Raw genomic sequence first — 17,118 nt, 5'->3', positions numbered from 1 at the left:
TAAATACAGAAAATACTGTTAAATAAAGAGCAGTACGTGTATTAGTACAGAGATGCAAAGAAGATTTAAAATTAATCTTGGTTTGACTTTACAGAAAAAGTTAATATACAAGGTTTGCAGTGGATAAATCACTTAGTAGTATTCATACCTGAAATACAGTTCCTTACTGCATTCTATTTCTCAAACATCTGCCCACCATTAAATAAAATCCCATGGACCTCTCTAGGAAATAAATCATAGATCAAGAACATGAAACAGACAGTTTGTTAGACAAATTCTGACAAGTGCAGTTTCACTAGATGAAGTTCTACTGTTATGTACATTTTAATGAATTGGAACTAACTCAGCTGAAGCTACCTTTTTTGTAGATGCATACATATTTTTACAAGGACAGATTTGCTAATCCTCACAACAACCAAATGCTGTTTCCATTTGAGTATAAAGTCTGGTATGGGATCAGACTCAGACTATTTAATTTCCTCCCTTAGCTTAGACACTTTGCCAAGGACATATTCTTTATCATCTGTTGCTACTCTAGTAAGTGGTTGCAGAGGATGTGTGTTAGAAAACAGATGATTAGAGCCAGATTCTGATACTGGCTAGCAAGAACTGAATCTAGGTTCAATCACCGTGAAAGCTCAAAGCACCTTCAATAAATTAGGTTGGACACTGAATGTTGGGCACATTAACACAAAATTCCACATCAGCTGATGATTGCTTTCCAGAATGGAAAATTAGTAAATATGAAATTGTGTGCTGTCACAGCTGGACTGTTTCTGGTCCATAGACAAGTTAACTCTTGCTTTTAAAAAAGCTCCTGAAAGCTTTCTTGTTTGTAATTATGTTGGGTCTCTATATATTGCATTCTATGACACAGAAAAGATGGAGTCAATAGGTAGAGTGAATTCAGAGCTCCATATTTTTAGTCATTGTTGACTCTCTGCCCGTGTTGCAAACTACAGCCTTTAGCTAGAACAGGATTCTCTTTTTTTGCTGTCAGGAAAATCTCTGTGCTAACTACATCCTATTGTGAAACTCCCCTCATTACTAGTGCCCTGGAGTGACTTGCCCTGACAGTGCATTAAGGTTTAACTGTGCATGCCCAAGGGGAACAATGACCACTCACATGTGGAGAGGGTTTTTAAGAGGCTGACAGAAAGCCAGCCATTCACCCTTTGGAGGAGCTCACTTCGAAGTTGCCTCAGATGCCCCTCGGGCATTTTTAAACTCTAGGTCACGGTGGTGAGATAGTGTGACTCTTTTTCTAAACAGTGCCTGAGTGTGACTAAGAGGAATATTACTTCCCTGCCTGAGTTTTTACTATAGCTTATGTCTTGATAATGATTTTGGTGAAGAAATGGGTTGAAGAAGAAAAGTGAAGATATAGATCTCAATTCACGTGTATACACCCTCTTCTTGCCTCCTCTGCAAAACACAGTGCATAGAACAGCAATCCTAAGGTAGATATTTTTGTCAGGACCAACTCACAGTAAGTATATGTGACAAATCCAGATTTTGCCACTAAAATAAAGCTCTAAGAGTTTTATTGTATTAATATATTTGCATAAAACGAAGAACAGCTGTGGTTACCAATAACGAAACAGAACAGTTTGGCATCAGCTACAGTAGGGACATTTAGGAATTGTCCTGGCGCTTATCTTGACAGAGACTGCTTCATACTTGCTTGATCTTGTCCCTTATGTTTCCTGCATTGCTTTTCACTCTTAAAAGGGCTGATGATACTCGCACAACAGACACTTGTTATATTACAGGGCCATTTGAACACCTAATTTTCTAATTAACACCTAATTTCTAATCTAAGTTAAAAGGAATAGGGGAACAAAAGCACCCACTGATGTTCTCTGATCCAGACAAGATGTCCTTCTGAAATAAATGCTTTAAGCATGTTATAACTAGATAGGAGTGCAAAGTATTTAACTGTGTATATGTACACAAGTTGACGGCACATGCATGGACTGAAAATGAAAAAGGGAGGGAGGAATCACAGCATCAGAGAGAGAACAGGAAGTGACCTGGGAAAAAAAGTGACCATTTTAGACAAGATTGGAAGACAAGAGGCAAATAAACAGAAAAAAAGGAGTTAGACAAATCTCACACAGATTTTAAGTGAGGAATTAAATGTAACTCATTATGCATGTATTTTATGTTAGCTCCCTGGCAGACATCCTATGTTTTCCTAAGTATGAGGGAAATAAACCCTGCAGTACTTTCTCACTCTTAATTGTGGGAGGTTTGCGGCTAGACAAAGATCCTCTGTATTACATAACCCGCAGAACACCCACCTGAAAAATTATTACTACTAAAATTATAATTACTACCACTATTTTTCAAATCACTCCTACACCACTCAGTAAAGAGACCAAGTAATTGCAGGTTAATACATATTCAGAAAATTCTGATTGAATTACTGAGCTTCTTATGTTTTAGCTGAAAATATTCAAAAATTTATTCAGCTAACAATTCCTTATTTGAGAGTTATTTGAATTGTAAACTGAAAAAAAAATCAGTAAAATACATACAGGACCCAAATCCTTACTGCTGTGCATAGTGATCTCTTCATGTGCAAAACAGCTGTAGCTCAAAAGAACAGGTACAAAAATACAAGAAATGAAATAATTGGATTCACAGTTTGCAACCCATTGGTTGTCACTTATATTGTTGCAGAGGTAACACAAAACAAACTTTACATTTGCAACCTGAAAAGTATATACAGTGTACAAGTCAAGGACTGGGTAGTACCTTGTGCAGCCAATGGAAATGATTGTAAAAATGCCAGTCTGTTGAAAGTAAACTTTGAACTGATGGTTAAATTTCCAAAGTTCACAAATACTTGAGCATTTGTGTCAAAGGTAAAGTTTCTATGAATATTCCATTTGGCAATGAAAGCCAGAATTTGATATTTGGCAAAATGAAATATGAGAGGATGACAAATTATTTTAGATTAAATTTGGATTTTACATGAATATTCGTGAGAAGATATGATACTGGATATTTCTTTCTTAATTCTCCCAGTATACTTTTATTTGTTTTGATGGTCTCAGAATTCTAATCTCAGAGACCCCCTCCCCATCAGTGAACCATTGCCTCTCTGCTTTTTCACATTCTTGGAAGATAAGGATGCCTTTAGATGATATTTTTATTTTTAATGTGCAATTCCAAGTTGTAGTTTGTTTATTATGCTCAAAGTGTTTATACACACATTTCTGTAGAAATGATGCTCTGAGAGCATCTGTAGTGCAGTGCACCTGTGGCTGTGCTGGGTGACAGTGCTTGCTGAAGTTTCTGTGAGGGGCTTAAGCCTGGATTTGTATTCAGGCATTGTCATTCCCCTATCACTGAGACTACAGTGGATGGAATTTCCATGTCTTCCACCTAGTTAATAAGCACACTTCCAAAGTAAAAAGGGGATGTGATACAAGAAATGAGAAGAAATGCCTTGTGTGTGAATCCAGTGTTACTGTATTGGTTAAAGAAGGACTGAGAAAGCCTTCCAGTGACTAAATTTTCCTGATCTTTCTAGCCTAGGTCCTGTAACCCTCAAAAAACTTTCCCTCTGGAAGTTCTTCCTTCCTTCCATCCTGGTTGGACCTGATGATCTCAAAAGGTCTTTTCCAACCTAGTTAATTCTGTGATTCTGTGATCTCAAAAAATTCAAAATCCAGTATTTCCCTTCTTAATCTGATTTTTTTTAAGCACATGAACAACCTTTCTTCACTTTTTAAATCGTCAACTAAAGAATACTGTTTTGTCAGTGGATGCCACGATACATCCATATGGCACTGTCATTCCAAACAGGAAGGTGCTATTATTTTAGGGATGTAAAATAAACAGTTCAGAAGTTGTTACATCATTAATGACAGAGAGTTCTCTAGAATGAATTTCAGGTTATTACAAGATCAAAAATAATATTGGTTCTTTCCACTGATTGTCTTAGATAAATTGTTGGAAATGCTAAGTAAGTAGTTTACTGCAGTCATTGTAGCACAACAGTTAAATCTACTACTGAAAATTTAATTTATGGACTGGATTGTACTCTGTATTCTATGCCTATCAGTCTTCTCTGAATAATTTTACAACCTTCTGACCAAAGCTGACAGAGATATTGAGGTCTCAAAGCCGATAAATTTCTACAAGCTCATTGAAAACTGAGAGACAAGTAGAGGAGAAAGATCCTCTCAGTTCATTGAACTGTGTAAACAGAACAAATGCATTTTCACTTCATCGAGAGTATTTTCCTGGTCTTTCATTACCTGGAAGCTGACAGCTCCGCTTTGGATAGCGCTGCTGCTACAGCTGAGGCAGCCGAAGGAGATGGATGCTTTGTATCTGTTAGAATGGCTGTGTGCCCAGAAGTGTTTTTTCCTCTGTTATGTCAGTTATTTAGTGAAAGATATGGTCTGTCCTTACAAACTTTTCCTACTTTAATTAGAAATCATTAGTGCAGTCCACCTAGCAGAATTCCACACAATCCCACACCCAAGTAGAACAGGAGCAGCTGGCTCTCTGCTCTCCACCCCTTCATGTGCCCTGTAATGTCCTAGGTAAACTGACAGCTGGCAGAGGCCCTGGAATAGGCAGAAAAAACCAAGTAATACAAGTCTCAGATGTCAGCTTTAGGATTTTACTTGCCATATGACCCTGAACTGGGATCTTTTAGGAAGGAAACTGCGGGTTGGAAACTAACGCCTGTCTCTTTCAGGTACAGAGCAGTTGCGTCCTGGAGCCGTGTTCAGGGGATTGGAATCCCAATGATCACTGCTATTGAAATTTTCTCCATTTGGCTTCTGTCCTTCATACTGGCCATCCCAGAAGCAATTGGCTTTGCTGTGGTGTCTTTCAAGTACAAGGATGAAAGTTATGTTACCTGCATGCTCAATCCTACCAACAATTTCATGTTGGTAAGTATCATCCTGTCTTCTCTTTTTTTGGAACCCACAGCACACGGGCTAGACAGTTAAGGTACTGGATGATAATAAAGTTTATTCACGCATTAAATTATTCTAATGTGCATTGGTGCAAAGAGGATCCTATGTTCACAGTGACTTGTCTCTGCTTTCTGCCAGAGAGATCAAATGGGGCTTTATAACATTTTCATCTTTGCTACCGAGGATTCTTGCTAGAGACATTTGCAAATCACACCTGCTTAAAGTACAATCAAGAGATGTATCAGGGCAGCTAGAGCCTTGAACAGTTTTGAGTTTCAAGGTACAACACCTTGGAGCTTGTAAATGTCAAAACACATGTTTTATCATGATTAGTCATCCTTTTGTATGCAGTAGTCAGCTTTCTTGGCACACAAAGAAAAAGGTGGGGCCATGCTACATGCATTAAAGTCAAATAAAAAATAATCCTTCAGTTTACAAGAAATCTTGACAACAAAGCTGACATACCCACACCTCCAGCTAGGTGCTTGTGCAGTGTTAGCTGCCATTAGATGCAGCAGCTCAAGAGCAAGAGGAGTGCCTGAGACACACCAGGCAGCTTTGGCATGTTTCCTACCCTGCAGCCTCTGTGCTCCTGCACATTACCAGCTGTCAGTACCCACACCGACCTCTGCAAAGCAGCTCAGGTGAGAAGTCACTACAGAATCGATAGATTACTGCATAGGGGTACAGTGGTTTTCCACCTGGCCTTACAATGAGAAAATATCTTAATTTTAAAATTTCTGAATCCAGAGAAAGGCCAGGTACCATGCATCCAGTTATGAAAGAGTAATATTTTGATTTGTCACAGAGAAGGCAGATAGCACCATGTTTTAAGTCTTGAGAAAAACTCAGTATTTTTTTCTGGACTATAATTTTTCATAATAGAGTATAAGTTTCTCTTTTTTGAATGTCTAGTGCTTCTCCTTTTATTAGACCAGAAGATAACTTGGCCGAGAATTGGAGTAAAGAGAGTAAAGTGGAGCTAGGAATTTTAGAAAATAAAAAGTGTGGATGATTATTTTTTCAGAGGAACATCCCCAACTTTGGTAGACTTACAGAGACTATAGGGATGACAAAAAGAGCATAAGATTATTGAAAGAGAAGACAAAAGTAATTCCCTAATGGAAATAATGCAGGCAAAGATTGAGTGGAATTTCCCAGAGCTTATTATATTATTGTTTCTTTACTCCACAGCCTATATGACTGTAGATACTGTAGTTATAAGACTGTGATTTATGAATTACACACTGCAGCAAAACTTCCATTCTCTAATGGTTGTTTTTCTCCTCAAATGTGCCTGGACAATCTTCACTCCCTCTATCCCAAAGAAAAAGAATAGCTTTCCCTCTTCTCAAAAACATTATAGTTCAGGTCTTCCATAGACATGCTGACTTTAATGATTAGTGTTCTGCTCTTAATGTTCTAAGTAGAATAGCTTGGTTTGTTTTCCTAGCAGAAAGTAGTATCTCTTACTTGCTCAGTATAATTCAGAAGTGCCAATCTCCCCACAGCAGTTTGATTTTTAAGGAAACAAACCTGCAGTTATGTCCACGCTGAGAGTAAATGTTGGATGTGTCAGTCAAAATAGAGCTTCAGAATTTGTGCTTCAATGTGTTGCAAGCAAGCACAAACATGAGAATAAAGTGGAAATACCATTTAAACCTTAACTATAGTATTTACTACCACAAACACCACAATAAACAATCACTAAACTTCAGGAAGGATTTATTATTAGCTTTAGTTTTTAATAGGAGCTTTATTCATGTTTAAAACTATCTTTGAAAGATTTAAAAGATTCATGCTAGACCATGATTCCCAAGAGGCTGTGAGTGCACTAGGAAACTTGTTTAAAATGCACATTTCCTGTAGAAAACCAGTTCCATGTGGGCTTTCAAGACAAACAAAAGAACATCTACTTCTCCTCAATCAACCCATTTTTGTGCTTTGATGTGAGCTTTGTGAAACTCAGATTCCTCAATTAATCATTTACAGACATTTTAGAGTAGGTTTTATAACTCCACAAGGTCAACTCCTCATCCAGGAGTGATGTATTGGTCAGGGCTGTGACACAGACCTTTCGTGTGTTTTCTTGACCAACGGGCAAGGCTCAGGGAGGCTGGAACACTGATAGGATATAAAGTTTTCCTTGTAAACATGGCATGGATTCACACAGTACACATTTTGTTGTGCTGCCCAGCCAATGTGATTCCAGCCTGACTTGGAGGAATTTGCCATGGAAAAGATAATTGTCTCCATGTATTTGTAATCTTTTCTCTACAGAAGGAGCAGTAATTACATCTGCCCTCAGCACAAACTCCTCAAATACGAGGCATATTGTTTTCTGCTTTTTCTGCTGGCAAAGCTCTGCTCCCAGAGGGAGAAATTCTGCCTCCAAGGAAAGTGCAGCTATGCAGGAGACTGTAGCCCCTCCTCAGGGAGGAGGCTAATGAGGAGGAGGAGGAAACAAGTTAATCAACACAACAGTGTCCCAGACTGAGGTCAGATTGTGGCCTAGAAACCAGCAGCATAATCTAAACTAGCAAATTCTGTATGCAGCTGTGTTGGGGCTGAGGGAAAAAATCAAAAGCATTCAATTTTTCTTAGTGAATCAACTTTTTCATGTAACTGAAGTAGATTTTTAGAATAATATTATTAAACACCAGTATATTAATTGTATCAACTTTTTTTTTCAAGTCTAGCACTGTTTGGTTTTAAATGTAAACACAATGTCAAAAGTTTGACTTTTTCAAACAGGATTCATAAAATCCTCAGGCATAAGAATTCTGACATTTGGTGTGGGAACTGTGATGTTACAAAAGCACATCCTCTAGGAACAAACAAGCTGGGGGAAAGAGTGACACATCCCTTTTATACTAATAACCTAGACACAGGAAGTATTTGAAATGCCATATTTCAGTGCATACTTTTGGCTGAGCATGAAAGTTAAAAACTAAGACACAATATTTTCTGAAGTCTGAAAACATGATCCTCTACAGAAAAGAGCCATTTTAAATGTTTTCTCCAATGTAGTATTTCCCACAATACATAAATTACAAAACTGCTTACATCACAGCTAATACTTTAAATTACACAGAGCAAAGTGCTGCTATTCTATCCATACCTCAGTGTCCTGTCACAAAAGGCAAATGGTGGAAATGGTAGTCAAGGGGTTAAAATACCACTGGAAGCCATCCCTAAGCTTTGCACATATCAGACAAACACTTATGAAGTGGCTCCTATCTGCCCGGCACATAAGCAAACCAACTGCCAACCTTTTCACTGATAACAAAAGGTGATTAAACTTACAAGACATTTTGAATTTTCCTTTTTTGGCATCAGGACAGAAGCTGTAGAGGTAAATGGCATTTCCTGAGACAGGCTTTTAGCAAGATTCATTATCTCAGACTGACACTGTCTACATTTTGGCATGTCTTTTTCTTGCAGCTGTAGTTCAGTTCTCATGAATGAATATAAATGTTCAAAAAGTACAAACAAAAAAAATTAATTCCAACCCAAGACAGATTGCAACAAAGGTGTACCTTTACAATGTAAACATTTGTAAATGTTTACACTGTGACAATTCCTATTTCGATGTTGGTCAAAAAGAGGTTAATAATAAACAAAGATACTAGTGTACCAACTGTCATGCTTTTCCAAGACCTTTCTGTGGTATTTTGCATTGAATCATCAGAAAATATCTGCTCTTTTCTTTCCCTTCTCTACAGTTTTACAAAGATGCAAAGGATTGGTGGCTGTTTGGTTTCTATTTCTGCATGCCACTGGCATGTACTGCCATTTTTTATACGCTAATGACTTGTGAAATGTTAAACAGAAGAAACAGCAACTTGAGAATTGCTCTCAGTGAACACCTGAAGCAGGTAAATAAATTAGAAACACCAATGCTTGAAAATATTGTTCTTCCCTCCATGGGTTACATTAGAAATATTTCAAAGTGTACTTGAAAACAGTAACCTACAGAAATAGAAAGTGAGGGTGTGGGTTATTTATGATGTTAAGGCATTCATTTAAATCTGGAACAAAAATTTAAATCACAGTATAAGGAGGTACTGAAGACAGCATGCTCAGGAAACTAACCCTTTTCTTTCTTCTCTTATTTTGACAGTTGTGCCCTCCTTCTCTTTAACCTCAAATCACTACTGGCTAAATGCTTTGAAATTTAACTACAAAGATTTGTCAAAAAATGGTTCTTTTTCTGTATAAAGATATGACTCCATGGATCCTCCCTCCTTTTGGCACTCTTTGATATGTAACTGCAGTTTCATATAAAAAGCAATTGTAGAATAACCCAGTTTAGAAAAGAGTGGATTTTGTTTCTCAGGGTTATTGCACTGTTGCAGTACCAGTGCTGTAGCTGCTTTGAAAAGGGCAACAGGAGAACAGAACAAACAAACAATCACAGAACAAAGTCCATCAGGTCTCTTTGCTGGTTTGGCAGTGCTGGCTGATGTTTAATGCTTAACTGAAATTTTAAAAACAATTTGGAGCTTTTCCCCTGGGTTAACATCAGCCCTTCAAACTCCACTCTTTTAACTTCCGTCTTCACAGATATAAATCCCTAAAGCAGTCCCCTCTGCATCAGAGTGAGTTCTCACAGAGGTTCCTCCTCTGCTGGTTCATTCCAGATCAGGGCTGGCTGGAAAATCCTCCCTTTGTGCAGATTCTTCACCTTTTTCCCTCATCAGACCCTGGGGCTGCAACACAGTGTCCTAGGGCCACACACAGGCTACTCCACCCACTAGAACTAGAATGGTATGTACTAGGAGGTGGGGGAATTCACCCTTTCCCATCCTAAAATGCAGTGCCCACCAAGCTTCTCAGACTGGCTGCTGCAGGATGACTTTATGTCACAATTTACAAATGCTTGTCTTTTTAACTCTCACCTTTTGCCCCTCTTCCTTCTTTCCTTCCTTCCTTGGCCACATTCATGTCTAATAACAATTCTTTTCATATTCTGATAAAAACTGCTATTAAAAAAAGAGGAAACTATAACAGTCATATTCAAAGCCTAACAAGACTGTAATCACTCATTTTACTTCACGTTCTTTAATGACAGAGCAGTGCTTGTCACTGTTACATTACAGTGGAATCCTTATCCCTTCTTATGCTTCTCTTTATCAAACTCATGCCTATCAAACACCACTGTATGCATTGCCAAATATCCACTAAAACATCTGTAACTCTCCAGAGCCACATAAAATACCCATGAAAGTGCAATTATTTCCTAAGTATTACAAGATTAAGCTGTAATACTAACATTTCTAAAATGTTTGTAGAGGAACTGTTTACTTGAGAACATCAAGATCTCATAGAAAGGATCACATAGCAAAATCAAGATACTGGGTAGTATCCCTTTACAGAACAATATATCAGAGAGAAGCCTACAATATTCTAGCAATACCAATACCTGTGTGCCCAGCTGCTCCAGCCTCAGTGATGAGCAGGTTTTGTTGAGGATGGCCAGGATCAAGAACATGACCCATAAAAAAAGAGTAGTACAGCAGGTAGTCTGGAGGCTTCACTTTGGGAATCCTTTCATAATTTATCTACATTACTGACTTTGCTGCCAACATTGCTAACTACAATCACCTGCTAGTATGAATTGGGCACTCAGTATATACTCTTATCTCCTTTATTTAGCGCCGAGAAGTTGCCAAGACAGTTTTCTGTTTAGTCGTGATTTTTGCTCTTTGCTGGTTCCCTCTTCATCTGAGCCGGATTTTGAAGAAAATGGTATACAATGAAAAAGACCCCAGCAGATGTGAACTGCTCAGGTACTTGATTTTCTATGCCAACAGTTTGTACTGAAAAAATAGAATGCTGCATGCTTAGAATTTCTATGAGGAATGTCACTGTGCAATGCAACTGTGGTGTTTATTAAGCTGCACCCATTTGCAGAGGTTTCAATTTTAATGGAGTCGCATATCTCAACAAATGTTGCCTGTCATAATTTCCATCACTTTGCTCTGGAGTTTTTGAACATCTGTGAGACAGGTTATTATAGACCTGTACAAGATGAGGTTGAGGGAGTTAGGTAAGAGAGAATTAGTTTGTGTGACAGAAGAGGCCATAACCACAGGGAACACGGATGCCTCTGTAGCCTGTGAACTGTTTAAATGTTTTTCTTCCTTTTGCCTAGTTTCTTGCTGCCCTTGGATTACATCAGCATCAACCTGGCAACCATGAACTCTTGTATAAACCCCATAGCTCTGTATTTTGTGAGCAAGAAGTTTAAAAACTGTTTCCAGGTAAGCTTCTCTTGATAAGATTTTATGTCCAGTTAACTAACTGTATTGAACCACTTGGCTGTTATCTATTTTTAACAGCTGGGAGAAGAGGCATGTGAAGGAATGAAAGAATATAAATTGTCTGGTTTAGCAGCTAGCAGTCCACATAGCACATGTACCAAGCTGAAAGTGAAACTATCCACTTTATCCGAAATACTAAACCAATAAATAAGTTTGACATACTCCTCAGAAATGTAAACAGAGATAGACATGCTCTTGTAAATACTATTTATCTGCATGTGACATGCACATGAAACAGAATTTGGTTGATAACCATTTTCCACTCTTGATGACACCAAGCTGCCTGCATTCAACAATCCCATTAATGACCAAAATTTTCAGGCTTGAATACCAAATCAGGCACCTGAGTTGACTTTGGCAATCAAATATGCATTATGTCTTCAACCTGCATTTTCCAGTTCCTACACATGCAAACATATTTTATAATTTCCTTGTGACAATGGACCTCTGCAAGACCCTGTCCACCTATGCAAGGCAACACAGGAAGCAATAAAAAAAGAGAGTAAAGAAAGTAATGAAATGGAAGACTGAAATAGCTTTATCTGCAATGAAAAACAAAGGATGACAGGACTGTACCGCTAAACTTTGAGCCTGGGAATAGGCAGAATCCAAACTACTGAGAAAAATGCAAAGAATTATTCGACTTAGGGAATACCTGTTTGTGCTCAGATTAACAAACTATTTTAAGGGAGCATTTTCACATGATAAGTAAGAAGTCAGCTTCTATTCCTAACTGTGCAAGATGTTACACCTCAGTATGTTCACTGAACCTTTTCTGAAACAATTGTGTCTTTTTCTAAGATGTGAGAAGAGACCTAAGCCACGGGCTGTGGAATTTTTCTTCTTTTCCATGCTAAGCAGCATGCTGCTCCCTAAGCTTGTCAAGTACAATTATAAAGAGGGGGAAAAAACAATCAACCCAGCACCTAAAAATACGTATTGAATTCTGTCAGTTCTCAATCTATTTACCTTAGTCCAAAAAAAAAAAATCTCCCTTTTCATACTGTGAAAGTTTTTTGTACATAAGAGGCACAGGCTGGGCATAATTTGCTGCATTTGTGATGTTCAATCACAAGAATCATTTATGTCCTAGGATAAAAATTTCCCTGAATAGAGCTAGCATTCCCTTCAGCTAGAATTATCTGTCATTTCTGGATGAAAAATAAGGCTGGCAATCTGCATAGAACTGAGAGATTTGTCCTAACATTTATTTATTTGTTTGTTTATTTATTTATTTCTATTCATTTTCAGTCATGTCTTTGCTGTTGCTGCTCCCAGTCTAAGAGTTTGGTGACTTCAGTGCCCATGAATGGAACAAGCATCCAATGGAAAAACCAGGAACTAAACAATCACAATACAGACCGAAGCAGCCATAAAGACAGCATAAACTGAAAATTAAGGACTCTCATGCCGTTTCAGAATGAAAGAGGAAAAGTCACTACAAAGCTACTACAACAAGAAGCCCAGTGACTGTTCCACAATGAATTCAGACATTGCACCATTGTACCTAATTCTAGAGGTGACTGAGTAGATGGAGTGAGTGTAACTGTGATGTTCTGTGAACTGAGATCCCCTGGATGGTAATTCTGCCTCTGAAAAGGATATTGATGTGATTATGACACAAAAAAACTGGCTTGAACTACACAGGTGGTTTTGCTGTTCTGAAGCAGGCAGGAACTGTCCAGTGTCTGTGACTGGTAGAATGCAATCTTTTTACCTGATTGTCACCTAGAATTAATCACTCTGGAACTTTTGAGAAGATATCAAAATGGAATCTGTCTGTGACTATATTTTCTCTCTGCCCATTTGTCTTTTAAGTTCTATTTCTGTGGTGGATAAATTCCACGCACCAGTTTGTTTTGCATGTTGTTGTTGTTGTTGTTTTTCAGGTTTATGTTGGAAAACATTTTGGTCCACACCAGCATTTTACATACTTATATTATAATGGATTGAGACATTAGCTGGGCAGTTCAAGTTTGTAGCACTTCAGTATACAAATATAGGAACAGAATATTTAAACAGCATCAACATTTGGCACTTAAGCACAGATTAATACCAAAAAAAGAGGTATTAATAATACAGTAATATACTGTGTTATTTATTCTAATGCTCTGTAAAAAATAAACATTATCTGTATCAGCAAAAAGAATGGAAGATGCTCACAAATGGGCACCTTACAATGTGTTTTTATTAACCTGACATGTTAATTCTTAAACTATATGAACCTTTTAATCTATTTAGACTATAGCTGCATAAAATCTAAATTGAAATGAGGGTCAATGGAACACAGTGAAACATTATTATAGCTGTCCACAGCATTCTGAGAATATGGTTATTATCAGAGCAGTTATGCACTCTTTTCACATTGTGAACATGAGGTTATAGTCAGAGTGAATGTAGAAATGTGGAAGTCCATAACAGTTGGATGTGCAGAAGGATATTTGTGCCTTATTTCTTACAGAGTTCTCTGTCTTACACAACACTCAAAGATTTTAATGGGGTTTATTAGGTTATCAGCATTGTTAACCATACAAATGCTATTGATGATATATAGAAACTATTGCTTGCATATATGTAAACTTATGATTTCCTTATTAGTTCCATCCATTAAGGCTACATAGCAAGAGATTCCTGGTTTGCCTATAAAAATTTTTAATAGGTAGCCTTTCATTAACTAGTGAAACTCAATAGTGTGGTGTCATATATAACATGCCTCATGCACAAACCTGTTAGGCAATTTATAGCATCTTCTGTGCTAGGCTAAGAAGCAGTAATTAAAATTCCACAAATTTTCAAACATCTGTTTCATTTCCAGTGAAAGATGTAATCCTGCATAATTTTATTTAAGAGGTCAAAATGCTAATGCCTGCAATGACTTCTGCTGCACAAGTTTCCCCAATGTTTACATTCACACCACTCTTCTGAAGTATATTTTTAAAAAGGTTCTTCTAATTGGTTTGTGTAATTTTTGTGTGCTTTTGTCTCTGTGACATATATGTGTGTATAAATACATATAAATCTATGTTCATATGTTATAAACCTAAATACAGTCTTCTGACAGTGCTCTGTGCTAGTGCCTAAGAGCATGGTATGGAATGAGACTTGGCTGAATTTCACTTACAACATTTCATCCTCAAACTGTATCAGAAATCACAGTAAATGAGTGACAATGCTCTCCTTCAAGAAGATTGAGTTACTGAGTCTCTTTACATCCTGAAATCTTCCCTGCTGCTGTATCAAGGAGATGATAAAGGTAAACAGAAAAAAGACATGAGGAATGGATTTAAGTTGTACATTGCTCCTTCTTTATTTCAAGGTGGGAGAAAGCTTTGTATGCATTCCCTTTTTCTGCTGCTTACCTGATGGCTAGATGAACCAAAAAATTACATACACCTTATGGTCACTTTTATGCTTTACAAGCACTGATGCAAACCATGAGTCATGAAAATTTAAATTTTTTCCTTCCAGCACTGACATTTCCAATATCAATTGCCTTCAACCCAAGAGGTGGCAGAGATACATGAACCTGCACTCACAATGCATCCTTTAAATCAGTTCAACCAAGACAGAAAAACTATCTTCCTACTCCTCATAATGCTGACTGACCTTAGCAGCAGCATTAAAAAATACAAAACTTTTTAACTAACGAAAAGAAGAGGGTAAATTATCTAACAGAAGTGAGAGGTACTTTTTAGAATCATTCAGAATTGTATTTGTTAGCTTACTTAAGGATCAGAGCCTGCAAAAAACTAACTGGTGACCCTCATTCCATTTCTCCAGCCTGTGGAAGGACAGAGATCTTACATAACAGTGACAAGTGAGGTCCTAGGAGGTCTCACACAGTTTTTTGCCATGTTTTCTTTTTTGTATTTTTACTGGTGGCTGCTGTTCCCACTCACAAACCAGTTGTAAAAACAAAGGGTGTTGTGATGTAGCAGTTGCAATGAGGGGGGGAAATGCTTCTGAAAAACTTCCCAAGGTACTTTTTTAATTCTCTCCTTTTCTTCCCACCAAGAATGGTAAATATTCCTCCAGTACAGTATCTACCCTCAATTCTGAAAAAAGCTGCCCTTCAAACAGAACCAACAAAAGTATTCCACAATTCTGGTGTCACACTGAACCTGCTTTCTCTTTTACATCAGTACAACTTTCCACAAGTATCCTTCCATTCTCTCCTTATTTTATAGATGTTTTTAATCCTGCTGTTCACATTTATCTCAACTAAACCAAGCCTAGCTTTTCTCTCTACAGATAACAGTGTCTATTCCACAAGCTTTAGATTAACTTCATAAACTTTTTGTCTGTACACCATAACTAAAATCCATTTAACTGTCACATTCATCTTTTTTGTGGATTTCAGAATTCCCAGCTTTTGTCAGACCACCCAGTGTAAAATTTCATTGACAGTCCCACTTCTTAACTTAGTTTTAGAATACAGCTGTTCTCCTTGTTTGCATTATGCATTTTTTCAAACTACCTCACTAAACATTTCCTCATTGGTATATTTTATACTTATTTTCTTCAAGGAGACAGCATACATGGGTTTTCACTAATATCTATGTCTGTATTTATTTGTTTATATATGAAACTCTGCTTTTCAGACCTGACCTAGCCAGCTCCTGTGCATTAAAAAAAGTACTTACAGTAATTTCACGATTATAAGCCGCACCATTTTGACTAAAATTTTGGTCCGAACCCAAAGTGCGGCTTATAATCAGGTGTGGCTTATATATGGACAAAGAACAAAAAGTTGCTGTTTTAATTTGGAGGACAGGTGTCTGCTGAGAAAGGCAGGAACTTCTCTTTGAAATGGAGAATGTAAACCCCCTCCTTCCAAATTATTATAATTAACTCCTCTTACCCTTTTGCTTCACACACATCTCCTCCCTGTGGAGACTGAGAAACATCATCCCAGCAGGGCAGGGGAAGCATGAAATCACTCCCACATCTCTCTTCTCTTTCTTTCACAGGACCTACAAGACACTGTGAAACTTGAAAATGAATGTCAACCACACAAAAATCCCTGGCTTAAAATTTTGCAGGCATTTAAATTTTGCAGTATTAAAATTTTGCAGGGAGTATTATCTGATGAAGGTTGGCAATAGAGGAGGGGACCAAACTGGAGCCAGGTACCATCAGAATCTTCCTGGTGGCTAAAAGTTTTGGCCCTACCTGTCATTTCAGGTGCTATTTCCCTTTCTCCTTGCTTTATGCTGTCCATCAGCATTGTCTGACAGCATGATGTGGTTCATTAAAAAAGGGAGGGATCAGGTGCAAGATGAATTTTCCAAAAGATCTTCCAAACGACTGTGTGTAGAGGCACAGAACAGCTTTCTGAAACAGAGTTAATAATTCCAGTTGTTAATAATGCTCCACTCACAGCTGATGCTGTTCCCAGCACCCACAGCCAAGCTGTGCAGATCCCACTTGTTTGCAGGCAGGTTGGGAAGGAGAGAGAAGTGATTCTGAATAATATTTCATTTCATGTGACATTTGGCATTTAAGAATGTTATGGCATTGTTTTAAAACACTTCATGATTTCTAAGCAATCCTGCCAGAGATTGCATGTATGAAAATGTGCTTATTTGTTTCTATAGGTCGACTTTGCACATGTGATCTCAGCTTTTCAGAGCACTTTTTTTGAGCATTGGGACACACCACAGACTTCCCCAAATTAATTGTGCAAAGTGCACAATGTTTTGAAAACCAGTTCCTAAATAGATATTCGGTATCGAGCAAGAAAGGTAAGTGATTGGGAAAGCACATGAGTTGCTATTTATAGCAGCTGGATTTCAAAAAGTTTTAGCAAGTTACAAGCCCTCTTGAAAACAATCAGGAAATATTCC

General features: G+C 37.7%; 1 protein-coding gene across 1 annotated transcript in view; it reads left to right on the top strand.

Moving 5' to 3' along the window:
* Window positions 1-14,552, top strand: part of EDNRA (endothelin receptor type A) — a 32,720-nt gene extending 18,168 nt beyond the window's left edge. The window contains exons 4-8 of the mRNA XM_033061221.2: window positions 4,721-4,919; window positions 8,672-8,824; window positions 10,605-10,738; window positions 11,104-11,212; window positions 12,524-14,552. Coding sequence (XP_032917112.1) covers window positions 4,721-4,919; window positions 8,672-8,824; window positions 10,605-10,738; window positions 11,104-11,212; window positions 12,524-12,664 — 736 coding nt within the window. The 3' untranslated portion in view covers window positions 12,665-14,552. The remainder of the gene's footprint in view (window positions 1-4,720; window positions 4,920-8,671; window positions 8,825-10,604; window positions 10,739-11,103; window positions 11,213-12,523) is intronic.
* Window positions 14,553-17,118: the final 2,566 nt, after the last annotated feature.

This window comes from Catharus ustulatus, chromosome 5 (genome assembly GCF_009819885.2).
Source record: "Catharus ustulatus isolate bCatUst1 chromosome 5, bCatUst1.pri.v2, whole genome shotgun sequence".
NCBI classification, from domain to species: domain Eukaryota; kingdom Metazoa; phylum Chordata; class Aves; order Passeriformes; family Turdidae; genus Catharus; species Catharus ustulatus.
The sequence above is the reverse complement of the archived record's forward strand: the minus strand, read 5'-3'. Positions and strand labels throughout refer to the sequence as shown.